The sequence below is a fragment of the Grus americana genome, chromosome 1 (assembly GCF_028858705.1).
Source record: "Grus americana isolate bGruAme1 chromosome 1, bGruAme1.mat, whole genome shotgun sequence".
NCBI lineage: Eukaryota > Metazoa > Chordata > Aves > Gruiformes > Gruidae > Grus > Grus americana.
Window position 1 is genome coordinate 207,760,282 of NC_072852.1, and position 27,990 is coordinate 207,788,271.

General features: G+C 39.6%; 2 protein-coding genes across 7 annotated transcripts; one reads left to right on the forward strand and one right to left on the reverse strand.

Annotated features, from left to right (window-relative positions):
* Positions 1 to 1,524: 1,524 nt before the first annotated feature.
* ANKRD49 (ankyrin repeat domain 49) lies at positions 1,525 to 5,426 on the reverse strand. Of its 4 annotated transcripts, none has more exons than XM_054812931.1 (3): positions 5,303 to 5,426; positions 3,896 to 4,166; positions 1,525 to 3,004 (listed from the first exon to the last, which is right to left on the reverse strand). In XM_054812931.1, exons 2-3 carry the CDS (start codon positions 4,151 to 4,153, stop codon positions 2,546 to 2,548), a joined length of 717 nt encoding a protein of 238 aa, XP_054668906.1. In that variant the 5' UTR covers positions 4,154 to 4,166; positions 5,303 to 5,426; the 3' UTR covers positions 1,525 to 2,545. The 4 variants fall into 4 exon arrangements, with proteins under 4 accessions (XP_054668906.1, XP_054668907.1, XP_054668908.1 ...); XM_054812932.1 differs by lacking the exon at positions 5,303 to 5,426 and adding an exon at positions 4,827 to 4,855; XM_054812933.1 differs by lacking the exon at positions 5,303 to 5,426 and adding an exon at positions 4,261 to 4,488.
* MRE11 (MRE11 homolog, double strand break repair nuclease) lies at positions 4,842 to 26,795 on the forward strand. Of its 3 annotated transcripts, none has more exons than XM_054812922.1 (20): positions 4,842 to 5,048; positions 5,645 to 5,759; positions 6,261 to 6,393; positions 7,304 to 7,464; positions 8,089 to 8,176; positions 9,094 to 9,235; positions 10,458 to 10,572; positions 11,621 to 11,806; positions 12,269 to 12,440; positions 13,170 to 13,250; positions 13,797 to 13,923; positions 15,769 to 15,872; positions 18,065 to 18,238; positions 19,403 to 19,465; positions 20,375 to 20,588; positions 21,549 to 21,632; positions 22,682 to 22,737; positions 23,208 to 23,275; positions 24,101 to 24,179; positions 25,303 to 26,795. In XM_054812922.1, the coding sequence occupies exons 2-20, from the start codon at positions 5,740 to 5,742 to the stop codon at positions 25,351 to 25,353; spliced, it is 2,118 nt and encodes a 705-aa protein (XP_054668897.1). In that variant the 5' UTR covers positions 4,842 to 5,048; positions 5,645 to 5,739; the 3' UTR covers positions 25,354 to 26,795. The 3 variants fall into 3 exon arrangements, with proteins under 3 accessions (XP_054668897.1, XP_054668898.1, XP_054668899.1); XM_054812923.1 differs by lacking the exon at positions 4,842 to 5,048 and adding an exon at positions 5,503 to 5,530; XM_054812924.1 differs by lacking the exons at positions 4,842 to 5,048; positions 5,645 to 5,759 and having other exon boundaries at positions 6,262 to 6,393; positions 7,323 to 7,464.
* Positions 26,796 to 27,990: the final 1,195 nt, after the last annotated feature.

A 27,990-nucleotide genomic window follows, 5' to 3' on the forward strand; every position in this document is an offset into this window, starting at 1 on the left:
CCAGCATGGGCTCCTCTCTCCATGGGGCCACAAGTCCTGCCAGGAGCCTGCTCCAGCGCAGGCTTCCCATGGGGTCACAGCCTCCTTCACGCATCCACCTGCTCCGGTGTGGGGTCCTCCACAGGCTGCAGGTGGATATCTGCTCCACCATGGACCTCCATGGGCTGCAGGGGGACAGCCTGTCTCACCATGGTCTTCTCCACGGGCTGCAGGGGAATCTCTGCTCCAGCACCTGGAGCACCTTCTCCCCCTCCTTCTTCACTGACCTGGGTGTCTGCAGAGTTGTTCCTCTCACATCTTCTTACTCCTCTCTGGCTGCAATTGTTTTTTTCCCCTTCTGAACTGTTACCCCAGAGGCGCTACCACCATCGCTGATGGACTTGGCCTTGGCCAGTGGCAGGTCCATCTTGAAGCCAGCTGGCATTGGCTCTGTCGGACATGGGGGAAGCTTTTCGCAGAAGCCACCCCTGTAGTCCCCCTGCTACCAAAACCTTGCCATGCAAACCCAAAACATTAGCATACTAATTCTGTGCAATACAGGTCATCTGCTGGGCTGACAGCATTGCTGAAGTTCTACCAGTATCCTTCTAAACCACTATTGATGAAAAAAGATCTATCTGCTCAGAGTAATTGTTTTGAGAGGTACTGCACTGGTACTTAAAAACCCTTACTCATTAAATACTTGCATTTAGTAGTGATTTTTGTCTGAAACTTACACTTTGAACCAAGGTGGTGGAAAGAAAAAAACACACAGGAAGTTTACATTACTGGGCGTCTCACAGATAGCTAAATAATCCAGAGATGTTGATTTGCCAAAAGAAGTTGAAAGATTCAGAGATGCAGACTGATACAGCTGATGTGAACAGTAACACAGGTAAATTCAACTCTCAAATCAACTCTAAAAATAATAGAATTTTTCACTTGAGCTGAAAACCAGAAGCAGCAAATTATCACAGAATCACAGAATGGCAGATGTTGGAAGGGACCTCTGGAGATCATCTAGTCCAACCCCCCCTGCTACAGCAGGATCACCCAAAGCAGGTTGCACAGGATCACATCCAGGCGGGTTTTGAATATCTCCAGAGAAGGAGACTCCACAACCTCTCTGGGCAGCCTGTTCCAGTGCTTGGTCACCCTCAAAGTGAAGAAGTTTTTCCTCATGTTCAGATGGAACTTCCTGTGTTCCAGTTTGTGCCCATTGCCTCTTCTCCTGTCACTGAGCACCACTGAAAAAAGTCTGGATGTGATGTCGATGTCTCCTGTGAAAATTTATACCATTAATTAATATTTTTCTGCTAAGTTAAACTAAATGGTACTCAGTGGTAAGACCTGATAAAACCACCTGAGATGAAGGGTTCCAAGTCCTCACTGCAAACCAGTGAGGTTCTAGCTGGCACGACTGCCACGAGAAGCTGCACTCAAATGCACGCTAATGGCCTCAAAGTCTTAAGAAACAAATTGACCAACACACTCCACCGCCTTGAGTTTGGTTAAATGACAGCAGCCAAATCCGTCAGAACTTTTGGAAGCCCAACTCGGATGTGAATGCCTAGGATTAGTAATATAAGCTATCACAAGTTAAAAAGGTGTCAATTAAGAAAATAAATGAATGGTCTGGAAATTAAGGAATTTTTAGGAAAAACAGTGGTACAGTTTTTAAACTATGTTTATGTCCTAATATTTGAGTTGGAATAAGGAATTACCTTCAGGGATTCAAAAGTGGAAGAGAAACACTGTTGAGCGTGTCCTGCACTAAATTAGCTGTAACTAAATCAGACACAATGGTATGTTGGCTGTTTATCTTCATACAGTTGAGGTTTACTCGTTCTAACTAATGCTGTATCCATGACATCAAAACTTTACTCCTCAACTTACTTTGCAAGGGAAAAGTAAACAGGATCTTCATAAAAAGTAATTCCCTTGAAAAGTGCCAGGAAAAAAATAAACCAAAACTACTTTATCATCCTATGAATAACGCTTTTGATTTATGAACAGGTGATTGCATTGATATTGAGCTTTCAATTAAAAATATGACAACAAATACCTATGGTTAAATATTTTATTTTATAATACGCCTTACACCAGGATCACTAAACATTTTGTGTATCACCCAAATAAGTTACATTCATTCTGAGCTTTCATGCAGTTTTAAAAAAGTTAAATTTCTCAAAAAATAATTTTCAAGTGAGCTGTAAAAAACTCTGCAGAACCAAGCCAGAATTCTTTCATATCAAGTAAATCTTCCAGTTTTCCCTCCTGCTTTGACATTACAGACCGATTAGAAAAGCCCTTCCAAATTTGCACTCATTAAATGGAGACTCACCAAAATTACCGAGACTTTCTAAATACCTTGAATAAGTCATAACGCTTCAAAGTACGAGCGAGACCACTAAGCCAGGTTGCAAGACGTGAGGTTTTGCCTGAGGAGAATACTAAAATACCTTAAATGAAAACCTTGTTGCAAAGGGACAGACCACCACTGATGAGCATGCAGAACAGAAAGGAGAGGCAGGCAACCTCACATTCACGAGCTTAATCACAACTTTTAAGGGGACACAGCATTTATGCAGTCTTCTACTATTTCAAAAAGGTAGTGATATATATCAGTCCTCCTAGCAATGTCAAGGGCCGTTTCATCCAAGTTGTTTTTTAGGTCTGGTTTCACGTAGCGATTCATCAGCAAGAGTTCAAGGGTTTCTCTACTGTTTTTGTTTCCTGCAGCAATATGCAATGGTGTCAGCAAACCATTTGTCTGCGCGTTGATGTCTGCGCCCTGCTGAAGTAAGAACGCGGCCACATTTGTATTGTTCCACTTACAGGCGCTGTGCAGAGGCGTCCAGCCGTCCACGGTCTGCGCATGAACGTCTGCTCCCTGGGCGACCAATTCATGTGCAATGTCCAAGTGCCCGCTGTAGGCAGCTCGATGGAGTGGAGTGTACTGATCTTCATCACGGGCATTAACTGGAGCCAGCTTTTCGGAAAGGAGCCTCTTCACTGTATTCAGCTATCGAAGGAAAATAGGTAATTTAATACAAAACTCTGCAAACAAGATGTATGGGGTTTACTGTTCTGAAGTTTTATGAGAAAACAATTTCTGTCAGTCTCAAAGTGCAACAAGAAATTTTAAAATAAACTCAGTTATTCTTACGTTATTACTGGGGTGGGGTTTTTGGGGGGTGGTGGTTTGTTTTTTGTTTGTTTGTTTTTTAAAGAGATACAACATGAACAGTCTGGTACAAAAATACAGAGACCTAGTTGCCCCACTTTGTTTTAAGCATTTAGTTGCAATGCCTTAGGAGTACCCTTGCCTTACACATTCTCCCCATTCATTGTGAAGCCTGTAAGTACCTCCACAGAACTGTAGGTGGAGCTTGTGTGTGTAACAAAGGCAACTAATGAAAGTAAATGCACACAATGGTGTAATAAGTACGTAACAGGAATCTTGGTCGTCTCTCCCTCACTTCCAAGAATAAAAAGCTCTTTTTTTTCTTTCCCCCATAAAAAGATAGGAAAAGTCACCCATTATCTGCATATGGAGCCTTTGAGAACATAAAATTTCAGTTACAGCCTCTCCAGCCCAGTTAAAAGGCTTACTTGCCATGAAGAAAGAGCCTGGCATGCTTTCAGGTTACAGAAGTTTAAGAGTGCTGTTACTTTACCTTTGAACCACAATCAAAGCTTTTGTTCTGAAAGCTAATGGATCCAGAGATATTTGAGTGTCTGTGGGCTACGTAGGGAGATGTTTTACATACAGCAGCTTGCAAAAACGGATCAAAATAGTTCAGAGAGATAAAGGGAAGGGTAGGTAAAATTTGTGTTTGTGGATGGAACTGTAGATACCTGCTCAAAATAACATTCTTGTCAGTGATACATACGAACAGAATAAATGCCTTACCCGATTGTTTTCAGCTGCCCAGAGTAACAATTTCTCTGGATTTTTTTCCATTTTTTTTTCTTGCATTTCATACCATTCCTCACTTCTTTCTTGTTCATCATCGTCATCATCAGACTGTCCTGACCAACAGCTCTGAGTTCCTACAGGAATCAAATGCCTGTGCGTCTCCAGCAATTCAAGTTGGTTAAAATTCTCCGTAAAGTCTTCAAACTGCTCACTGTCATCATCATCTTCATCGATTTGTTTGTCTTTATTCATCTTCAGTTAGCATCTGTAAGTAGCGGATATACAATGATATTTGTAACAACTGTTACTGTTATCCATGCACTACTTGTCAATAAAAACCTCTGATGGATGATGCAGACATCAGCGACACTGCGAACAGCAAAACTCAAGCACAAACTCCATGTTCCTTCCCTAAATTGGGCCGTGCCAGCTCTGCCAGCGTCCCCCGGTACTACCCCTGCAAGAAAAACACTGCCAGACGCGCGGTGCGAGACTGAGCGGGTGTTGCGTGGGCTTCCCTCGAAACACCACGCATTTTATAAACAAAAGATTTGGAGAAAACCCTCCCCTTGAAAGCAGTGTTTCTGCCCCGCCCCGGGGAGCCGGCCCCGCCCCGCGCTCCTCCCCGCCCTCCCTCTCCTCACGCCCCGAGCGAGGGCCGGGCGGGCCGGGCCCGGGAGCACCGGCCTCGCTCCCCTCCACGGGGGCCACACCACCCCGGGAGGGCCTCAACGCCCACCCCGTCGCCACTGCCGCCCACCTAGGGCCCGGCTCCGACGCTGAGGCCGGCACCACCCCCGGCCCCCCCCCGCTCCCCCGGCCCTGCCTGCAGGCTGCCGGGCTCGCTGCCGGCCTCAGCACACGCCGTCCCTCTGGTCTCCCATCCGCGCTCGCCACCCGCCCGACCCCGCTTAGCTTCGCTCGCCACTCGCCGCACGGCAGAACGCACCTGCCTCCTCCGCCAACGGAGCGCTCCAGGGGCGGAGCCACCCGCCGGGGCGGGGCCACCAGCCGTGGCACGCACGCCCACCCATCCAGCACCCGCCCAACGAGTCCTTCCGGCCCGCGCCCGCCGGCGGACGTGACGCCAGCGGCGGCCGGGATCGGCGCTCGGCTGACCAACCGCGGCGGCCCCGCGGGACAGGCGGTGAGCGAGCGCGCGCGCTTTGAGCCGGGCGGCTCTCGCGAGAGCGGGTCGAGGGGTGAGGGCCGGGCCCCGGGGCGCAGCTTCTACTTGGCCGCCGGCCCCCGGTGGAGGGTTGCGGCCTCCCTCGTCCCCGTCCGTCGTCCCGCCCCCCCCCCCCCCCCCGTTCTGAGCAGGGCAGCGCCCCGGTGCGCTTCGTGCGCTGGCTGCTGCCCCGCGCTCTTGAGGGGGAGCGGGCTGGTTGCCGCCGCCGTTACCGTGCGCCGATGCTGAACCCGGTGGCGGTCGTGCCCATCCGCTCTGCCTCCTGCCCAGTCACGTTTTGCGGCCGTTGCCGGGAAATTGCGCGGTCCTGGCATGCCTCTGGGGAGCCTGGCGGGGAGGAGGCGTCCGGAGCAGAACTCCGTCCCCGGGCGGCCGCTGTGAGGGGGCGGCGCCCCGCCGGGTATCCGTGCGTCTTGTGCGGTAGTAAATGGTTAAACCAGGCACGGATCTCCCCTTACCTTGAGGGGGTTTGCAACGACTAACTGCCAGTTACCGGACTGGGCAGCGCATCGTTCAGCTCCCTTCATCCTAATTAGTTTCTATTTTTGTCTCAGGCTTTACGTAGCGTCTATGAAGATAGAAACTGATTTCCTGACCTGACTTACCAAGCTGTGGCCAGAGCCTTTTTGTGAGGAGTCTTGGCAGGAAGATGAGTACCCTCAGCTCACAGTAAGCTCCTGTTGTCTGCATTTCTATGCAGTTCTGGCACATCAGATAGCAAATCTCTTGTATGTTTGAAATGAGTTAAGAAGAACTCAGATTGTGTTTTCCCTCAGGTCCTTGTGATCATCATACTTGCGTATATATGTAGATTACCAGTGCAAACAGAGAAATTGAATGTTTGTTCACCAGGTCTTTTATAAAGGCAGAAAACATACAAAGGATTCTTTAGTTTTTCATCAGGTACTGCAGAGAGATGGTTGCAGCCCTTTACTAGAGTAGGCTGATTGGGATAACCAAATCTTCAACTGGTTGGTTTGGTGAAGTGCTGTTTACGATAAAAGTAGTGAAATGTTTTGAGAGTACTACAGGAATGGTATTTTGATAAAGTTTTATAACAAATCTCCTGTATATTGAATGGCTTTGGACAGAACAGCTTACTTTAATAAACTCTGTGTTGAAATTCTGCAGTATATTGCTCTCTCCCACAAATTTTCCTGTCTTATTCAGGGATGATGAAGATACCTTTAAAATACTTATTGCTACCGATATTCATCTTGGCTATTTGGAGAAGGATCCAGTGCGTGCAAATGATACATTTGTGACTTTTAATGAAATTCTGGACCATGCTCAAAAAAACGAAGTAAGTACTGTTTTTTGGAAAGTGAAGGAGTGAGGCCATGGAAAATACATTCCAACCTGCGAGAAGCTTTAAAGCTTAGTCCTGGTGCAATCTTTAGTAATATCAAATTAAATGACTAAGCTAAACTATTTATTGCAACCACTTACATTTCTGTTTTAGTAAAAGGAACGCCTATTCCTTTGCGAGAGCGTTCTTACTAAATTACGACCCTGGTTGCATTAATGGTATTTTCAGATTGCCTGCACCAGTTCCAGTTGGTATTTAGAGAGGGTTTGTCACTGCAAGAAGGGAAAATAATGGGGGAGAGTGAGACTAATGACACAAAGTCTTCAGAAAACTCAGAAAGTAGAAAAAAAAGTTAGAAACTTTTAAAGTGTTGATTCTTCTTTAAGGATTGAATATTTCTTAGTCAAATTATTTGTAATTTTGATGAAGATGTTTGGGTTTTTTTTCCCTAATGCTTTTTCAAAAGCTAAGTATATACAGAAACTGCAACTAGTACCTTCTCAAAGTAACGTAGGGATAGCTACTGATTTCTTCCCACTAGGTACCACAGCAATGAAAAGTATCTCTTCATGCCTGTCAAATAAAATGCTCGGAACCAATCTGGAGACACTCATTAAAACACTTTACTGGTATTTTTTTCAACACTCTCAGTTGTTTTCTTTCTTATGAAGTAGAGCTCTTCATAAATGGGTCTTTTGGGGTTTGGTTTTGTTTTAATGAATAATTTAGTTAATGTTTGTTTCATGAGGAAACGAAATACCGTGTCTGCAACTACCAGCTTGTTTCACCTGGAACTCCAGATATGAGGACATATGTGGAACTCCTTAAATGAAATTTGCTTAGGAGTCTTTCAAGGTAATACAAAATGTTGTATTAAAATAATAGAGCTTTTTGTTACATACAGGTGGACTTTGTTTTATTAGGTGGGGACCTTTTTCATGAAAACAAACCTTCCAGAAAAACAGTACACTCTTGCTTGGAGTCACTGAGAAAATACTGCATGGGTGATCGTCCTGTTCAGTTTGAAATTTTGAGTGATCAGGCAGTTAATTTTCATTATAGCAAGTAAGTATGTTCCTACAAATTACGGTGTAAAGTTTGGTTTGCGTATTGGGTGAATGTGTTGTGATTTTTATGATTTATATCCTCCATGTCTGGAACCCTGATGTTTTAGGCCTGTTTGTTAGGGACAGTTTACAACATCACTTCACCTCTCATCGTTTATAATCTAAGCCTATAAAGGAATGCGCACAATTTTCTGAGAAACTTATGAATGTTGTGACATTTGATACATTTATGTAATCTACAGTTTCTATCTTGCAAGTACAAAGCAAGTAAACCAATTTGCATGAATTGCTGTGGTAAAATCAGCAGTTCTTTGTGTGTAAACAAACGTGGCACAGCCCAGTCTGCTGCTCTTGCACGTACCACACAACATGTTGTACAATTCTTCTCGTAGGCTTGCTCTTAAATAGGATCTTTTTGCTACCCTGTTCCCAATGGGAAGTGCTATTCCAGTCTACAAGTAAATTATCTTATGCTGTGCAGCTTAAGCTTATTCATAGCCACTTAGTATCATTTGTGCTGCTGTTGTGATGTATTTGTGATGATGTTAACTTGAAGAGAATATTGGGAATTGTCCACAGATTTGCAGATATAGTTTAACTTGTTTTTCCTCTTCTTGTTCAGGTTTCCATGGGTGAATTATCAGGATAGAAATCTCAATATTTCTATTCCAATTTTTAGTATTCATGGCAATCATGATGATCCCACGGGGGTAATTACTGTTGTTGTTGTTTTACTATACTATTATATTACAAAAATTATATTATAGAAATAGAGACTTGTATAGAAATGCAGTTCTTGGAGAACTAGTTTTAGTTAGTTGCTCCACTCTTCACATAAATATTTTGTGTATTTTAAGAAATTCTATTAATTAGTGACAACAAGTGTGACATTAAAAAAGAGAATGGAAAGAAGTTAAGGGATCCATATGAACTAAGCTTAAATTCTTAATTTACGTAGATTTCTGTCATAGAGAACAGAATCACTTTTCATGCCAAGAAATGGCAGCCTTTCAGAAAGTTTCTAAAATTCTATCTGTAGACACTGAAAGCTTTTTTTCTTAAAGAAGGAGAATTTGGCTACTTTGATTGCATATGCAATTGATATGCACCTTATATTTTCAAGGAAGATAATCTAATAATGATGAAATGCTAGTTTAAAAATCAACAACTAAAGGTAAGCAGGAAAAGGACATTTGGAGAGCAGCAAAGCACGTGTGCTGAATTAATAATTTTGCATTTTATATCAAATAGCAGCATATCATGGAGATGTGCGTTTTAACAACAGAAGTTTAACTTTGGACCTACTATGCGGTAGTTAGCTTAACCAGATAATTTTCTGTAGTAGTTTGGAGACTTTGGCTGTTTGGAGTTGTTTTGGTTTGGTTTTTTGAATGGTTTAATGTTTAATTTCATGTTGTTCAAATGAAGCAAGACTTGTAAGGAAAAGGGATTTGCTTCTCTGCCTGTGAGTACTGAAAAAAAGCTAATATGTGGCAGGGTTTTTCAACTGTGGAAGTTATTTAAGGAAATATATTCTCTCTCCCTTTTGAGACTGTTTCACTTAAATTTTTAAATACTAAATGTTATGTTAATTTTTTTTATATTTGTTCCTTAATATTTTCTACAGGCAGATGCACTGTGTGCATTGGATATTTTAAGCTGTGCAGGATTGTTGAATCACTTTGGACGTTCAAGTTCTGTGGAGAAACTAGATATTAGTCCCATTTTATTGCGTAAGGGTAGAACAAAAATTGCTCTGTATGGCTTAGGTAAGTATTAGTCTGTCAGACTGCATTCATGTGTTACTGGAACTCAGTAGGTCTAAGTCAAGTTGGAACAAACATATAGGGCTGCAACAAACATGAAGGTCTAAGCAATGCTAAATTAAAGCGTATCAGTTCTGTGATAGTGTCAGTTTTCGCCTCCTGCTGCATTGTCACTGACTGACAAGTTTTTCTCTTTGCTTTTTTTAATTTTAAAACAAATTCTTCAGTAACTTTGTTTCTATAGTTTTGTTGGTCTTAAATGAACCCTGCTGAAGTTAAACATAGATAGTGCCTGTGTACAGAGTCAGGGCAATCACACTCTTAAATTCTCACTGGTGTGTATGAAGCTTATTTCATACATAGTAAGGGTTCTAATGCCACAGTATTCAAGTTTTCAAAAAGTATTTGAATTTTTAATACCTAAAATTGTTACTGGGAAACGCAACAACTTTCCAAAGTACGGGTGTTGCTGCATAAAAATGTTCATGAGATGTTTCTTTGAGCTTGTGCCAGGATTGTATACCCTCTTGACTTTCTCTGATTTAGAGATCACTTGTTCTTATACAAAATATGTAAACTCCATATGGGATTTTATTGCAATGCATCTATGGGTCTGGATGGCTTGGGTTGTTTTTTTTTTGTTAAAAGCATCAAGGAAATAATCAGTGACAAACAGTTCAGAAGTACTGCACACTTTTTCCTGCTGTGTGGGAAAGCCCAGACTTTGCAGAATTCATGTTTTTTCTTATTTTGTAGAGAATTTCAAAGTATGTTTAAGAGCTCCATCTCTGCTCAGTTCTATCTGTTTTTAGATTCCACCTTGCAACAAAATATACTTCTTACTCTGTCTTCAACAAACAAAACACTTTTTCTAGTATTTTTAATTCTGCCCGTAGTCAGTTGTTTGGCACAGAAAACTGGCAAGAGATTTCAAACCAGATGTAGTTAATTAAAATGGGTTTAGCAGTTGTTTAAAGGTAGATTTCTTTTTAAAATGCCCTATTTTCAGAAGTCTCTCCAGTAAAATTTCCAACTTTTTACTTTGATCTGTTCAAATTCATAATCATGCCTCAGACTTCTTAGGTCATGGAAATGAAGATTTGATCTTGTCACAAAGTTGTGTTCTTCATGCTTTATAAAAAAGAATTGCCAATAAAAATGCTATAAAATAAAGGGTTGGTTTACCTCACAAAAATGGCATAATGTTTTGGTTTGTCCACTCCAGGAGCTATTCCAGATGAAAGGTTGTATCGTATGTTTGTCAATAAACAAGTAACCATGCTGAGACCAAAGGAAGATGAAGACAGTTGGTTTAACTTGTTTGTGATTCATCAAAATAGGTAACAGTATTGAATAAATTATGGTGACTTTTAAACTTATTGTGTTACTTCATTAAACTGCCTTGAAAGGGATAGGTGAGAAAGCCAGCTATGCTACTTGGTGCTTCTTGTGAGTAGCTGATTTCTTAAGATTTTCCCAAATGAGAGCATTATTTTACAGCTCTTCTTACAGAAGAATCACAAAGGAAAAGTGTTGAAATAAATGAGTTAGGAATGTTAGGAAATCTCATCCTAAACCCTTACAGTTAGGGGCAGTGGAAGGTTTGTAGTGTAATATGCATATAATTAAATCTCATCTGCTTGTTAGAGCTGAAAGAGCATTAAATTTCATATTATATTTTCTGTCCATGTTTGAACCATAATTTGACAAGTACTACATCTTCACCTGCACTGCTATGCTATACTTTACAGTTTCTCTGGAACAGAGGATCGGTAGCATGCGTTCTTTCTGCCTATACGCTTCTCCCAGCAGTGGTAGTAGGAACAGGCAGAGTTCTCTTCCTAATCCTTTCTTACAGTTTTTCCTGATTAAGAGTGCAATCCTCATGTGCAAGTAACAGTGAGGCAGAAGTAAACAAATGTTGCTCACATAACCGTGTGTACTCATCTCTGTCCAGGTGGCTGAAAGACCTCACTCCTCCTCCATCTCCTCTATCTTCTGGAAAAGGATGGGGGGGTGGTGTCCCCCATGCCTGTTTATTTCAGTGGGGTTTTTTACCCCACCATTTAAAAACAAAACAAAAGGCTATGAGGTGCTATAAAAGCATTCAAAATCTTGCAAGCAAAGCAAGAACAGGGAGATCCAAATAAAAGGAGGGGAGCAGTAAAGAATGAGCTGTGTAAGTGGCCTTTTTGTTTGAACAAACACTTTAAATGATTGTGTAAGGAATAAATGTGAAGAGTACCTGATATGAAACGTATGTCAGATATTTTTTTCTGGCATTTCCATATGACTTTAAATCACACTGATGTTTTTCTCCTCCTTCACTGTCCCCTTGTCCACCCATGAATGTCCACATTCTAATTATTTTTCTCTTTTCTTGAACAGGAGCAAACATGGAGCTACCAACTACATTCCAGAGCAGTTTTTAGATGACTTTATTAATCTTGTTGTGTGGGGACACGAACACGAATGTAAAATAGCTCCATTCCAAAATGAACAGCAAGGCTTCTATGTTTCTCAGCCAGGAAGTTCAGTGGTGACATCTCTGTCCCCTGGAGAAGCTGTGAAGAAGTACGTGATCTTTTCTTTTTGTTCTTCTTTATCCCTTGCCTTATGTCTTCTGTGTGTTGAGAAAGAAAAAATGCTTCTATTAGGCATGAATGGATTTGTGTTAAAGTGTGGAGTAGCTTCAGAGTGTGACATAACAAATGAAGTAGATGTGCCTAGAATAACATTTGCTTTACTTAGCGTTCTTTTACTTAACATTTGAAGCAAATGGAACTTATCCAAGAGTGGTTACACCCCGATAAATTGGAATACAAGGAACTGTGTACATGTGCTTGTGTATGGGACAAGCACAATCTAAATATAATAGAACTGAACTGTGGCAGGGCCAACCCTGAAGTACAGATCCAAGAAGTTCCTGTAGCTTTTAAACTTTTGTCCCTGAAAAGTAAACATGAATTTAAAACAAATCTTTATACCATGGTTCTCTTAAGTTTATCTTCTAGTAGGTTACCTTTCTCCTTCTAGACACATTGGTTTGCTGCATGTTAAAGGGAAGAAAATGAAAATGCACAAGATTGCTCTAGAGACAGTGCGGACTTTCCAAATGGAGGATGTTGTTCTAGCTGATCATCCAGATCTTTTTAATCCCGACAATCCTAAAGTAACTCAGGCAATACAAGCATTCTGCATGGAAAAGGTAACTTGTAATGCTAACAGTATATGGATAACAGTGTGTGGACAGGGAATAGGGAATGGGATCTGTGACTGATTTTGAGACTGGAAGATGAGAAGTCTTGTGTCTTGCCCCATATTACTTGAGATGGACTCGGGCAGTGTTTCCATAGGAAGCTAATTCCATGACATTCACTGCAGCCTTGGCTTCCAGATTCCATGACTGGAATGACTTATTAAAGTGGGCTTTATGTGAGTCCATATCATCTTTGTACAAAAACTTCCACCTAAGAGTGGGGCAGTGTTGGATGTGCACTGTGGAACTAGCATGAATACATGCACCTACACCCTGAGAGCTGGGCAATGTGAAGTGGCAGAGGAGCTAACCAGGCTTATTAATTGTTCTTGGTTCTTAGGTCTGTATAAGTCTCTTCTTGCTTTTCCCTGGAACTGAAATTTAGCAAAGGATAATGGCTGTAAAGTGAAATGAGATGAGTGATCAGTGATGTAGATACTGCTGGACTGCGCTGTATCTGAAAGAGAACCCATTCATTGTTACTTTTTTTTCTCATTCATTGTTACAGCTTTTGGCTGGATACTGGTACATAGGTGTGCTCAGGAATGAGAGTGCATACTATAATTAATTATTTTCATAGCTCTTCCCTGCAGCTGCATGTATTTTAAATTATACTTGAAAGGTTCAGGCATCTGTAAGAGAACAAAGTGGAGATGAATTTCTAATTCTGCTACACAGGTTGAATTGATGCTGGACAATGCAGAAAGAGAACGCTTGGGAAATCCACGCCAGCCAGAGAAGCCTCTCATAAGATTACGAGTGAGAAATTGTTCAGTTTGGGTTGCTTTATTTTGAAAGGTCACTGTGAAGAGTTTCAAAGCAAAGTTGTGCTTTTGGTATAAATAATATATAAAATTTCATCAAATATAAATCACCGTCATACCATGATCCTGTTTACCTGTGGTGTAACTAGCGTTCTGCGGTAAAAGATGAGATTGGCAATAAGTGTACTTCACTGCTGGTCTGAATAAGGGCATCAAAAGTGGCTATTTACAGAGAAATTTTTCTTAAGTCGTGTTATCCTGTGTTTGTTCCTAACCTAATTTATGGAAACTTTCCTGAAGGCTAAATGAAACAAGTTAGGAACAAGTTATGAATCTGGGCTGTTAATAAAATCAACAGAATAGCTAATATTACTTATTATTATCAATTAACTATTCTGCATAGTATGGTAAAACATTAATTTTAGATTGTCTTATTTTTTACTTTAATTTTTCCTTTGAAGGGTAACAAACTCATCTTGATTTGTGTGGCTTCTCTATTTCTGTTTGTTTTACACCTTAAATTTTTCCTTTCTTCTCTTAGGTTGATTATACGGGTGGCTTTGAACCATTCAGCATCCATCGTTTTAGCCAGAAGTACGTGGATAGGGTGGCAAACCCAAAAGACATTATACACTTTTTCAGGCATCGTGAACAAAAAGAGAAAAATGGTAATTATAAAGGAAGGCATCATTGGCTTGCCTTGGTTTTCATTCTTCTTCCTTTATTTGTTACCCAGCACTTGCAAAGGCTTGGTGTCTACCATCTAATGTGTTATAGGAGGGGTAAAGATGCATAGTCTCATTTAAGTGTGTATATGGCACAAGTATTTATGTTCTGAAATTCTGATATTCAGCATAACATCTTCTGACAGTTATTCGTAAATAATTCCTTTTTCTTTGACCTCAAACCTTACTGAGTTATAGTAATACATATAGTCCCATACCAGACTGAGTTACTCCATGATTCTATGATAATTACCATGAAGGACATTAAACATCTCACTCCTGCGACTTCTCAGAATGAGGTGGTTGGTTTTGGGCACTCTGCAGGGAGAGAGATGAGTGTTGTACTTTTTCCTTTTGTTCTAGAATGCTGTAGTAATTAATTTGTTCATACCTAAAATAGTAATGGAGGGGATGGGCTTGAGAGATGTTTGTATATTTAAAAAAAAAAAAAATCTGAATGTACGACAGCATTTTGTTTGCCCTAATTAATCATGTGTATGAGGTGCTCTTGGCTTGTCTGTTCCAGGTATGTCTCTATTCAAGCATTTGTGCAAAACAAATAATAGCTGTTCCTATTGTAGCATTTCTCACTGTGCCTAGAATTTTTAATAAACAGTTAATAGATGTTACCCAAATACTGGATTTGTAATAGTTGCTAATGAAGATACAGCTTACAAAAGAACATACTGTGCTAAATAACTGTTAATATTTCATATTAGTGCACTGTAAGTACTCCAATTCCATTGACAATTTTTACTTACACTGTCGGTTTTATAAAGTTCACAACATCATTTTTCATTAATAAAACCTGCTTTTAGTGAGGTTTTTGTAATTACGCTGTATTGATCTTGGTTTATTTTGCTTTGTTGGTTTTTTAATAGTTATGTAATCTCATGAACATGGAGTACAAGACAGCTACCACATCTGTCACCATGTTTCACCGATACATTTGAATTTTCTTACTTAACGTTCATCTCAGCTCAGGAAGGGAGTGTAAAAAGAATATCACGGATCTTTGTGTTGCTTTATTAGATATCCTCTAATACAAGGGAGGTGGCTAATAAAGCAGTCGTTTTTCAGTATGTGTGCACATAATGCTGCAGTTCAGTACAGGTGATGTTAAGACTTCATGAGTTCAGAAGTTGCTACTGTTTCTTTTGTCATAGCTGCTTATATAACAAAGCTAACAAAACAGTGGTTTGTGCTTGCATGTGGTGGATGTCTGGAAGCAATCTGCAGTCACTCTATATTGCTTTGTGTGGTACATGCTAACCTTAGTAATTATCCCTTTCATTCTTCTGTTATTCCTACCTTGCTGCCTGAGAACAAGGGGCAGCCTTAATGAGCTCTGAACATTTTCTACTGAAAATCCATCAGCATGCTTTGGAGGAAAACTTCTTCTCTGGTAACAGAGTTACTTATAAAGAAAAAACCCATGTGCTTTGATGGGTCCTTTGGTTTTCTTCCATTTGTGATCTTCTAGAGTTCAATTATAATAACCTTCAGGACGTAGTGTTCAGTTTATAATTCCAGATATTTGGTAGTTAGAAGAACACTTTGCATCTGCTAGAGGTGGAGTTTCTCTTGTACAATTATTGTATCCCTTATGTTTACCTGTGTTTCCAGACAATAGACTCTACGGTTAGAACAAAAAACCTTTACATATAAAAGGGACCACAATTCTTAAGAGGCTTTTTGTTAACCCTTTTTCCTATTACTGTTGGTGGGATGGTAATAATTAAAAGCTGCAAACCTGGGTGACAGTGCCACTGTGCTTTTGTATTCTAGACAGTGATCTTAATTTTGGAAAACTGGTCAGCAGACCAGCTTCTGAGGGGATGACACTGAGGGTGGAAGACCTTGTAAAGCAGTATTTTCAGACAGCAGAAAAGGTATCTTTCTACCTTTTATGATTATTTTTTAATGGAATATAATTTTTTAATTTTTTTTCTTAATGGAAGTAATGTGCTCTGAAAAGACTCTGACATTCACCAAGAAGTTAATTTATTTCCTATATAACTGTATATGAATTCCTATGTGAAGTATATGTCTCAGTTACTTGTTATATGAAGACATGCTGGTTTGAGAACGTTATGATAACTTCATGTGTCTGCCCTGTAATAAATGATGTGTCATGTTTTTACAGCAGGAAAATGCTCTGAGTGAGAAGCTAATTTATTATAGGGTCTGTGTGAGACTACCATTTACTGTTACCAGCTGACTTGGAGTAACTTGTTACTTTGCAATATATTTGTGTCCTCAGACATGGTGCAATTCCGTATTATATTTAAAGCAGAGCAGGGAGAAGGAAGAGAGCCCCCCAGTAGTTTGCTGTATCCCCACCCTTTCATTAAACCCGATTTACTTCCCCTTCCCAACACCCGGGCAGTAACATCTCAGAGGTAATCAGTGAGTCAGATGCCCAAATGCTTTATCTAGATGATCAAGCATAACTTTTGGAAACTACTTAAGGACATGTTTTATAGAAAGTCATGAGAACGAGGGTTCCTGAGGCAAAGATCCCCCAAATTATGTTATCTGTCCTAACCTTAGACCCATGTTAGGTGTCAGTATTAGGATGGCATATATCATACCCTGGAAGGGCTATTTGACTTCTCAGTATCACAGGGAACCTCGGGTGACTAGTTTAGAAATAGGTACTACTTAAAATGTATGCCACCCCTAAATTTCATGGGGAGGGGTAGCAACTCTATTATTCTATGAAAAATAGATTTTACTTTTAATCTCTTTTCCTCCCTTATTCTGCAAAATTGTCCCATTACACCATCTTCTCAACTTGTTTGTACATTCTTGTGTAAACAGCTAGGTTATTAGTCCCTGCAGCTGAGGCCTGGCTTGAGCAGCTCAGCATCTGTAAAGACCTGAAAGAATCCATTGATGTTCTGGGAAGGCTTGCAGTAGGGGGATAATATGTTTTAAGTTAACATTGGTAGTGGAAGAAAGAGGGGGGGAAAAAGCATATTGTGCCCCAAAATGATGATAGCAATATTAACCGTTGTTTAGATAGCTTGTGCTTCAGGCTCTGCTAGACACCTGATCTTACCTGATTAGGGAAACAAAAGAGTCCTTGGACCCTGAGGTGGCACAGGGCTGTAGTTGGATATTCAAAAAAAGATGAAAAATGTCTAAGTACCAGACTCTGTTCAGTTCCAGTGTTGCTGGTAAGCTGATGCCTGAGAATGTAAATCACTGCTATTTGTCCTTTTAGCAGGCTCTTTTTTTTTTTTTTCCTTTGGAAGAAAGCTTAGAAGGATCAAAAATCGTTAATAAGCATACATAATGCTTATTACTAAGAAATTATCTGTGCTGTAGCTTACAGACAAAAGGGATTGCTATTTAAACATTACTGTCTGTATGGGGGTTTCATTCTCAGAACATCTCATCTTACTGTATTGGGAAGGAAAGCAGAGAAGAAAATGGCTGTGAAACACCACCAGTAGCATCTACTACTTTTACTAATTAGTGTCTGTAGTAATATCTTAGTGTAGAAGAATATCTTGATGAATATAATCTCACTTGATGAATGTGTGAGAACTATTGGTATTTGCAAAATTGCATTTCAGTAAAGTAGACTTCTGCTTAATAACTCTTAATGCTTCATAACCATAATTTGCCCTGCTCTGGAACTGCCATTTTTTAATGTTAGAATTTTACAGTAAACCTAAGTAATTTAGCATCTGTGATAACTCAGGGCCTGTTTTTAATAGCATTTTTATGTCTCTGCAAGTTGATCTTAACTTTAGTTTAAAAAAGGGAAGGGAACTAGGAAAGAATACAGTTTACCTTCTCTCAGCAATACATTTCAGACAAATTATTTTAAGTAAGACTAGTACTGTAGTTTCTTTACTGTTTATGAAACTCTTTGAGGTGTAACATGCTAGTAGCAAAAGGGTTGCAACTGTATTATGATGAGTAACATGTTTGCTTATTGCTCGGCTTTTCTCTGATTGTAATCTTGGGTTTTGGAACCAACAATGTAATATATATGTGAAACAGCAGGAATATTACTTGCTTTCTTTGATGGCAGATGCTTCTTAACGAAATGTTTTCCCCAATTATAAAGAAAGTACAGCTTTCACTTCTAACTGAAAGAGGAATGGGAGAAGCAGTGCAGGAGTTTGTGGACAAATTGGAAAATGATGCCATAGAAGAATTGGTGAAATTTCAGCTAGAAAAAACACAGAGGTATCTTAAGGAGCGTCGCACTGATGCAGAGGAAGAAAAAATAGACGAGGAGGTAATATTTTGTTAATGTTAATTCCTTAGGAGAGGTCAAGACAGATAATAGAAAAAACAGTGCTCAAACCCGGTTTAATAGATTTGCCTGTGTGTGGAGCATGTGTGACACTCGCCTCTAGTGATTTTCTGGAATTAATAAATATGGTGATCAGGTTTCAAATAGTTTAAAGCTTGTATTGAAAATGAGGTTTTGGTATGCTTATACTGATTCTCACTTTATTTGCACATAGAAAAGATCTGTCACTCCAATATATATCTACTGTGAGAAAGATGGCAGATATAATTTCTTCTTAGCTTTTTCATATTGGCTTAGGGAAGAGTATAAGAAAAAGGCAAGCATAAAGGAAACTTGTCCTTCCAGTAGGTTCTGACTGCTTGCAGCTTGGGGTCTCCCAGAGAGAAACCTGTTTCATGTGTATCTAGTAACCCCTAATAGACTTCTCTGTCGACTTGTTGAGCTTCCACATGAGCCCATGGGTTCAATTGTAACATTCCAGCATTGTATGACAAGTTGTTCTGCAGTTCAGCTGTGCGCTGTGTAAAGAATAATTTGGTGGGGGGAGAAAGGTTGCATCTACCTGTTTCCTTGCCGATTGCTTTAATTCATTAGGGGTTGAAAGAGACCATAAACAATCAGTGCCTGAAGGCTTTCTGTGCCGCTTCTGGGTTTTTGTTTGTTTGTCTTTTGGACTAGTACCCTTCCCTCTCACCCATCACACCTTTTTCCACACTTGACAAGTTGAGCTTTCTTAGTTGTACATGTATTGCAATGTTTGGCTTTTCTCAATGTCGTCATTTTCTCTCTTGCTTCTTCATCTCTACCCCATCTTTTCCAGTTATTCATATTTCACTGTCCCTTGTTGTCAAATTATGTATAGTCTCCTCCTCTCAAACATAGTATCTCCTACTTTTCATTATGGCCCAAGTTTTTTTTTCTCCTCAGTGGTATAGCTCCAGAATAGAATCTGAGATTCTTTGGAGCCTTTTCATGTTGTCCTACAGTTTAAGAAACATTCAGTTATTCTTGCACTTTTCTTTGCCTGTCACATGAGCAATATTTAATTCATTAATTAATTAATAATTCAGTGATCAAGTCTTCTCACTGTGTTTTGATTATTGTATGAAATGAACTATCATTTTGATGGGAACTCTTTTTATTCAGGTGCGAAAATTTAGGGAGAGTAGAAAAAAGAATACTGAAGAAGAAGAAGAGGAAGTTCGTGAGGTAAGTCCTTTGAATTATGAACATAGGGTGAAGAATGGAATGGTGACTTCTGCGTATGAATGAAGTCACTTAGCTATGCTTCAACATTGTCCTTGCCAAAATGTCCTTGTCTGCCTAGGGAAGATTAGTAAGTCTTTTTGAAATTTTCTTTGGTATAATATGTGCCTAAGCTACTGCTGAATTTGGCTTTTGAGATCTCTCTTGTGCATATTTGTGAACCTGAATGTTCCTTTGTTCTTGCTTTGTACTGAGGTTCGACCAGGCAGGTGACCTTCAGAGATCTGTCATCTTAAACTGTTTATGATCTCATCGCCAGTGGATGTGTGGGTGGGCTGTACTGAGTGATGTTACTGGAACAAATTGGTATTATTGGTAAATCTTTAGGTACTATTGTCCTCATCAGCAGTCTTAGTCTTATATCTCTGAGATTCGTATCTCAATTGCATATGTCTTTCCAAAGAGAATTGCCAACCACTGATGGCATTGGTGCTCCTTTGTGAGACTGGAATGAAATTTTGAAAAAAGGACACCTGGGGTGAGATTCAGCTCTCCTAATCTGAGGTATCTTACGTGAACTAGTTGTCTTAAGCACCCACTGTCATCAGTGGAGCACAGAGGGTGCTTCCTTGAGCAGATGTACACAGCTGGCACAGGATGACCTGAACTGTTCACCAAACTCCACTGACAACGTATCATATTAACTGGCTCCATTCTGTTATGAGAGCTTAGCTAACTACTTTATAGGTACACATCTACATTAAACAGACTAAATACCGTCCCTGCCTTTTGACAGACTTCCTTGATTTCCATAAAGCTGTGGATTTGGGTCTTCTAAGCTTCAGTGGTTTAGAAATATGTATCACAACTAGGATTTAACAATGGTGCATTTCATCTTTTGTTCCATTTCAGGCAATGACCAGGGCTAGAGCCCACAGATCTGAGGATGCAGTTCTTGTCGCAGCCTCCAGCGATGAAGAGCTCATGGATACGGGGATGAAAAGCACTGGTGATTCAGATGATGGTCTTCCTGCAACACTGAACCGAGGAAGGGGTCGGGCAAGAGGGAGGGTAAGAGCTGCAAGAGGACAAAATTCAACAAGGGGTTCATCTCGAAGGGGAAGAGGTAAGAAAAACTTAACATTCTCTGTACTGCAGTTACTGACTTTTTTTCTTTAAAAGGTGACTCTCTTCTGATGCTTCCATCAAGTGGAAAATTGTTGCTTAAGGACTCCTAGTGGAAAAAAATATTCACAAATATTTTTGGTATCATGTTGCATACAGTTGACTGCCTTACAAGGCTTAAGTTGTGACTTTTTCACAGGGTGATTAAAAAATAAATATCTTGCTTCCCAGTTATGGAAACAGAGTAAACTCTTAAAAGATGCATTATCGGGAAGGTCTGTGCAATGAAGTGCATGGATAAACCTTTGTTACTGCCAAAGGTAATGCATTTGATCAGTATAGAGAGGAGGTACAGATTGTCTCTATCCTAATCCAATTCACAAGAGACTTCATTGTTCCTAGTGACTGAGAAAACGGGGACTGTTTCCTAAGCAAAATGGATTAAATAGCTCCTTGGCTATGTGTGATTGTGCATTTTACAATGATAACAGTACTTCATACATATATATATATATGTATAGAGAGTATAGCATTACACATAGATATATAGATAAAAAAATAAAAAGACGGAGTTGCAGTAATATACTCCTTTGAGTTGTCTCAGTAATACGCCCAAAGGTCTAAGAGCACAATGAGTTGAAACAAAGGCTGTCATCTTAAGACTGATTTGATTTGTGCCTTTAAACTAGTTCTACAAGCATGTGCTCCAACAGTGTTGTGATTCCATCAGAGCGGGGCGGGGGGTGTGTGTATTAAGAGGCCATGTCTGCTGAGCTTTGAACATCTGACCCAGAGCAGCTCTTCTGCATGTGAGGGCTTTGATTCAAGGAAGAAAGTGAAGGAGTAAAGAGGAATGTAGGCTTTTAAGTGACTTCCCATTCAGTAATGATAGACTAAAGGGGTAAAAAAACCAAAAAAATAACCACTGAACAGATTTGTGTATTGTTTATTATCCCTGCAGGAAGCACTAGCCAAGAGTCAGCTACAAGCAGCAGAACCTACAAGCCTGTATCTATGCCTGCCAAGAATATGTCTATCATGGATGGTAGGCCTTCAATCTGTCCATTACTCTAATCTGCTCTCTCAAATTGAAATGAAGGTGTTTGTTTAATGATGAAGTGCCTTAATTGTCTTTATATTAGTCCAATTCAGATGTGAGAGATTCTTTTGGTTCTAATGAAATAGAATAACTAACAGTGATGAGAGAAAGAAAAAGGGGAGAGGGGAGAAAAAGAATAGTCATATCCTGCTGTCATGGGGTAAAGTGAAGTGCGTCAGGAGCTTCTGACTAGAACTGGAAATAGGGAATATCTGACTGCATGCAGTTCCTTAAGAAATAAACATAGAAGGAATGTGGCTTAATAGCATCTGTCCTATGCAAAATATTCCTCAGTGGATAAAGAGTGTAAACTTGACTGATGTTTACAAGATGGTAAGCTTTAATGTAAATCCATTTAGTCTTATATTGTAGCAAGTTATAGAAACACCAGTTTGTACTAGGGCATAGAAACTTATCTGCGATTTAAACTGCGTCTGTGAGAGTAGCCCTTCCTTGCTACAGAGGACAGGCTCTGAGGAAACAGTGTAGGTAATCTGAGTATTAAAAAAATACTGCTGACAAATCTATACATGAATCCTGCACAAAATACCCAAAGGTAAAGCGAATTTTAAATTAATCAGCAAATTACCTAAATTTTAAATTGCTCAGCAAATGACCTAAAATACTGTAGAGAAATCAATTTTAGCAGATGTGTTAATGCCTAAACTGTCAGACATATAGGAATAACAGTTCTAGTAATATTTTTCTCTTCCTCTTAACCTTAGTTACTGAAGGTTTTTCAGCCAGACTGAGAAGCACCATTTGTTGCACAGAGAGTTAGATTCCTGGGTTGTCAGACTCTAGCAAAGGCTTAATTTATGTTTTGGTTTGGGGGGTTTTGCTTGGTGGTTGGTTTTGGTTGGTTGGTTTTCTTTTTTGGGTTTTGTGTGTGTTTGGGTTTTTTTACAGGGTATTTTGCAGAGGAAATCCATGCTAAGAGGAAATGCATTTTATTGTGTGAACACTTTAAAAATATTTTATTCGTTTTATTCTAGCCTTTAAGTCTTTGAAACCAACAGCCTCCTTGAATTCATCTAAATCTTTCTCTGAGGTAAGAAGCATCTTGCACAAGTGAAGTTGCGCTGCCTTTTGCTGTCTTCTGATTTGACAAATCTGTGGTCAAAACATTACCTTAAACCACTAGATGTTCCCAAGCTGTCTGTTCCAATAGTAGGTTTCTGCATGTTAATTGGTAGATGTTTTATACCCTTTTTTGGTATGGAGTCGGTCTGAAAGAAACAAAGACCATGTTTTCTTTGGGACCTCAGTCTAAGGTACAGAGTGTATATACATGAGTATTTTGTGGGTTTCTGCAAGATCAAAGGTCTGAAGAGCAAAACTTGTGCTGTATTTGCACATTGTACAGTTCTAGCCTGGAGCCCTGTTATGTGTATGCTGGAACTAAGTAGGTATATAGTTGAAAAAAAAATTCTATATGCTATAATATTGTAGTACTATGCACTATATCTCTGTAAGAATAAATTCTGTGAAAAAGCTTTATAAATTATATCATTTCTTCAGGATATTATAGATGATGACTCCGATCTAGAAGACATTTCTACTGTTCCTTCTTCCAAAGTAAATCAAAGGTTGGTATGTTTAAGGTCGGTATGGAGCACCTCTCCTATGAGGACAGGCTGAGAGAGTTGGAGTTGTTCAGCCTGGAGAAAAGAAGGCTCCGGGGAGACCTTATAGCAGCCTTCCAGTACCTGAAGGGGCCTACAGGAAAGATGAGGAAGGACTGTTTATCAGGACTGTAGTGATAGGACAAGGGGTAATGGGTTTAAGCTGAAGGAGAGTTGATTTATACTAGATATTAGGAGGAAGATCTTCACTGTGAGGGGTGGTGAGGCACTGGAACAGGTTGCCCAGAGAAGCTGTGGATGCCCCCATCCCTGGAAGTGTTCAAGGCCAGGCTGGATGGGGCTTTGGGCAATGTGGTCTAGTGGAGGGTGTCCCTGCCCATGGCAGTGGGGTTGGAACTAGATGATCTTTGAGGTCCCTTCCAACCCAAACCATTCTGTGATTCTGTGTTTACTTCATGAATGCTAGCATGACTGCCTTATTTCTGATTCGCAATCAGCAGAGTCTAGGGATCTGATCCACTACCTGAAAAAAACAGATTTTTAAGAAAATCATAACACTAGTGAATTTACATAAATTTTTACCTATTAATGTGGATGATCTTTGTATAACAATAAGTTGGTCTACTGATTGAGATAAGCTAGGTCAGAGTTTTAGAATTAATATGTTTGAGGATTTGAATTGTTCTGCTTACTGTTATTTCTGTTCATTCTTAATCTCTGTATTGGTGGTCCAAATCTAAGTTGAAAGGGAAAGTTATTGGAATGTCTGGTAATTCAGAACACACTGATGCCTTTTTTCTTTTTTTTCCTCTTTTTGTATGTTTGAAGGTTGTCAACTACATCTTCACTTAGTAAAAGAGGTTCACAAAGCCAGATATCTAGAGGAGTTGATTTTGAGTCAGATGAGGTATGGTTTATAGTCGTCTCTTATTTTGTGTAAATTTCTATAGCTTACTGTTTTGCAGTTACTTCAATAAAGCATTTCAGAGTAAAATTGCTTTTTTTTTTTTTTAATTTTTACTAACAGGGCTAGATTATTGCAACCAGATGTAATTAGAATATAGACGTAGTCCTCAAAAATAAGGCTAGAAGGGACCTCAGGAAAATATCCAGTCCTTTTCCCCATCAATTCTTAATCAGTTAATTTTCATTCCTGAAAAGTGTGCAGTGTTGCCTGGGGAAGAAAGTAAACATATTCTCTTCTAGTGTTTGGCTATGTCCTTTCATTTGTTTATGTATTTTATTCTTGTAAACAAGAAGAATTTTATTTTTTTGCATTTAAAAATGGCTATTTTCTGGGACACTTTATTGTTTTATTGTTGCAAATTATGTGTGCACTTAAAAAAAAAAATTAAAACTGTCTTCAAGTTTAAGATGACTGTTCAGGTAGTGTATATCTGAACTGCTAGGAAATAGTTTCTTCCCTAGTTAAACAAGTGGAACTTTATTCATAGTTTTGCACTGAATAGAATACACATTATACTGTCGAGCACTGTGCAGTTTGTTTTCACAGACTAGTAGACTGTCTTGTACGGTCAAGGATCCCCACCTTAATGTCAGATATTGGCCACTTACAAGAAAATGTTAAATTCTTGTCCCCTCTCTCCACTATACTGTCTCTTCTTTTTGTATCTGAAATACCAAACTACCTGTTTGCCTGAACATGCAAAAAGAAACAGTATTTTTTTGTTCATGCAAATCTCAGTAAATTATGATGAGTGATATGTACGTGGACATAACTTCATTGAGGTATGTGCAGCTCCTAGGTCACACCTGAAATATAGATTGTTCCTTGTTTCAGAGTGGCTGTTCTGATCATATTGACTTAAACTCAGTTTCTGTTCTCTGCGCATTTATGATCTGGGCTTTTAAATCAATGGATAATCTCTTTCATATCAAAACCAACAAAACAAGGTCTGTGAGGAAACATGGAATAATGTGACCGGGTTTTCTAGTTTAATGTAAAGGTGACTTGACTTTTTATGACTCAGAATGCATGCCAGTAATACATATCAATTTACAAATTGCAGGATGAATTTGATCCATTCAAAAGCACTGCAACATCAAGAAGAACTAAGTGATTTCTGGCTCACTATACAAGAGAGAAACATGGAAGTTAGTGAAGAAAATGGAAAGCGGTTTGCAAGGCATTCTGTATGTGACATCTCTGTAAATGATGGCTTGCCTTCATTTTTCACTTCTATGAAATGTTTTTGGTTTGGGTTGTTTGGGGTTTTTTTTAAGTGGCACCAAATTTGGTATAAATTGGGTGTTGCGTTGCTTGATGCATTAGACTAGAGTGTCTAATATTCTGAAGTACTGCCTGAAACTGCAAGTTCTTTCTAAAACTTCTAAAAGCCTGTTTTCTTTCTGGGATGATAATTTAAATAATAATCATATCTTTTATAGAAAACTCCATCTCTTCGGCTGGAATTTTTTTAAAGGAATAAATTCATAGTAGTATGCAAGTATGGATATGGACACGGACTTGGTCAGCATAATGAAACTTGTACTTATTTGCAGTTTTCCATGGATACAGTTGAAAACTCTGAAGAGTAATAGTTTGACCCAAAAATACAGTTTTCAGTATTGAAGCTGGAAAATTTTCTAATACTTTCAACTCTACTAGGAGAACTAAACCCACTGTTGCAGTTATTAAATGCCATAGTATGTGGGAATGAATTCTGCTCTGTAATTCAAGAGCTACCAAAGACTTCAGATTGAGTTGCGTTGTCAGCTTTTACATCTTATTTACTGCGTAAGGGCTAGAACCTTACAGCTTCACTAGGAATGCTGCTTGAAGAATAAAGCAATTGAGCCAGTAATGGGCAGGACACCTTTTTGTTAGCTGACATTTTTCAGGTATCTGTTTCCTCAGCCCGCTGCTTCAGTAACCCTCCTAAAATCTCATCACCGTTTTCCAAATATTCTCTAAATGAGGCTTTTAAAATACAGTATTGTATTCGAAGTGGGGGAACCACTCCTTCTGTTAAAGGAGCTAAGACCTAGACCTACTCCTCCTTCCCCCTTTCCCCAAAAAGTGTTTTTCTAAAGCGTTAGAGCTAATCAAACAAAAGGCCAGAAGAGTTCATCAGCTAATGCCCCAGCATGTCAGAGAAGCACTAGATATATTGAGTAGCTGCAGCCATGCCTTTGCAGTTTTACTTTCTTCTTCAAAGAGATGGGATTGGGCAATTGTGTTTCTCTAGCTCTCGCTGAACGTGACTGTTGTTACTTTGCATGTGTGCTGTAGCAGGGAACCTAAATGAGCCTTGAGCTTCCTGAAGACTTCTATAAAATGATCAAGACCTGCAAATTTCTACTGTAGAGCTTAATAGCAATTTACCAAGCAGTGCTATCGCTTAAGGTATCAGCAAATAATTTGGTAGTCTGGCTCTTTCCTTTCATTAAGGGCTATAATTCCTTTCATCAAAGCTATATTATTACCTATGAAATTAAAAAGCTGCTGTAAATACCCCTCAAGGTGAGGGTTTAGAATTTTTTTTTAAATAAACTATTTCTGTTAAGTAAATTGTGAATGTCAGTTGTATGAACTACATTGAATTGAGGGATTGAAATGTTTAAAACACTTTGCTGCTTTATGTAGCTATGCGTAGGTAGTAGCTCTGGCTGGGGTGGAGTTAACGTTCCCCATAGCAGCCCACGCAGTGCTGTGCTCTGCGCTTGTAGCTAGAAGGGTGTAGATACCACACCAGCGATATGGCTGTCTCTCCAACACCCCTGCAAGGGCTGGTAGGCTCAGCTGACCCCAACTCACCAAAGGGATATTCCATACCATATGACATCATGCTCAGCAATAAAAGCTGAGGGAAAGGAGGTGGCGGGGGATGGACAGAAATGATACTTCTTATTAAGGTTTTTCATCTTATTTTTTCCTGCTGAGGACGGGGAAGGAGCAGCTTGGTGGGCACCTGGCAACCTCCCAAGGTCAACCCACCACAACAAATTAAACCTGTTTTGTTATCAAGGCTTCAAAATCACCTAGTTTGTTGTTTCATTAAGGTCTTAAGGGGACTTCGAGCAGTTCTCGAATTGTCTTGTATAGAAGATAAAGATGGCATCCTTCACTTCAGGGGAGGAAAATGTAACCTGGTGTGTGTGGAAAATCTGTACTGTAAACAGATACTTGTAATCATTAATGTGATTTGTTATACAAGGGTGGGAGAGTAAGATGCTCAGAAAATCAACACTATTTCTCAGAGGTCACACTGGATAGTTTTCCAAAAGTCACTTCTCACTCAGGTAACTTCTAATCCACCTGCCCCAGGAAAGCTTAAAAATTCAACAAAGCCGCAGTAGTGAAAGAAAGATTGTTCCCAGGGAAATAGTGGGGGGATGGATGCACACTCTGCTGTGTATTTAAAAAGGAAAAAAAAGGCTTTATTCCTTTTTTTGAATGCTTCCAAATTGCATTTCTTAGTGTATCTGGGTGATTTTTTTTTTTTAATATTCCTCTTACAGCCTTTTTTTTTTCCACCAGGCCTGTTTTCTAATGTATTCTAATTTTGTTGAATTCTATTGCACAGATGGTTTTGATGACTTTTTTGATTACCTGAACTCATGAGCTGTATAGCTTTATTTCAAACAATTTCTAACTACTTTTCACTTTGTAAACTACAATATTTCATAGATACCTTTTACAAAAACCAAGTACAGCGTAGCAAATCCTGACATTCCTGTGCAGCTGCTCCCTGCAC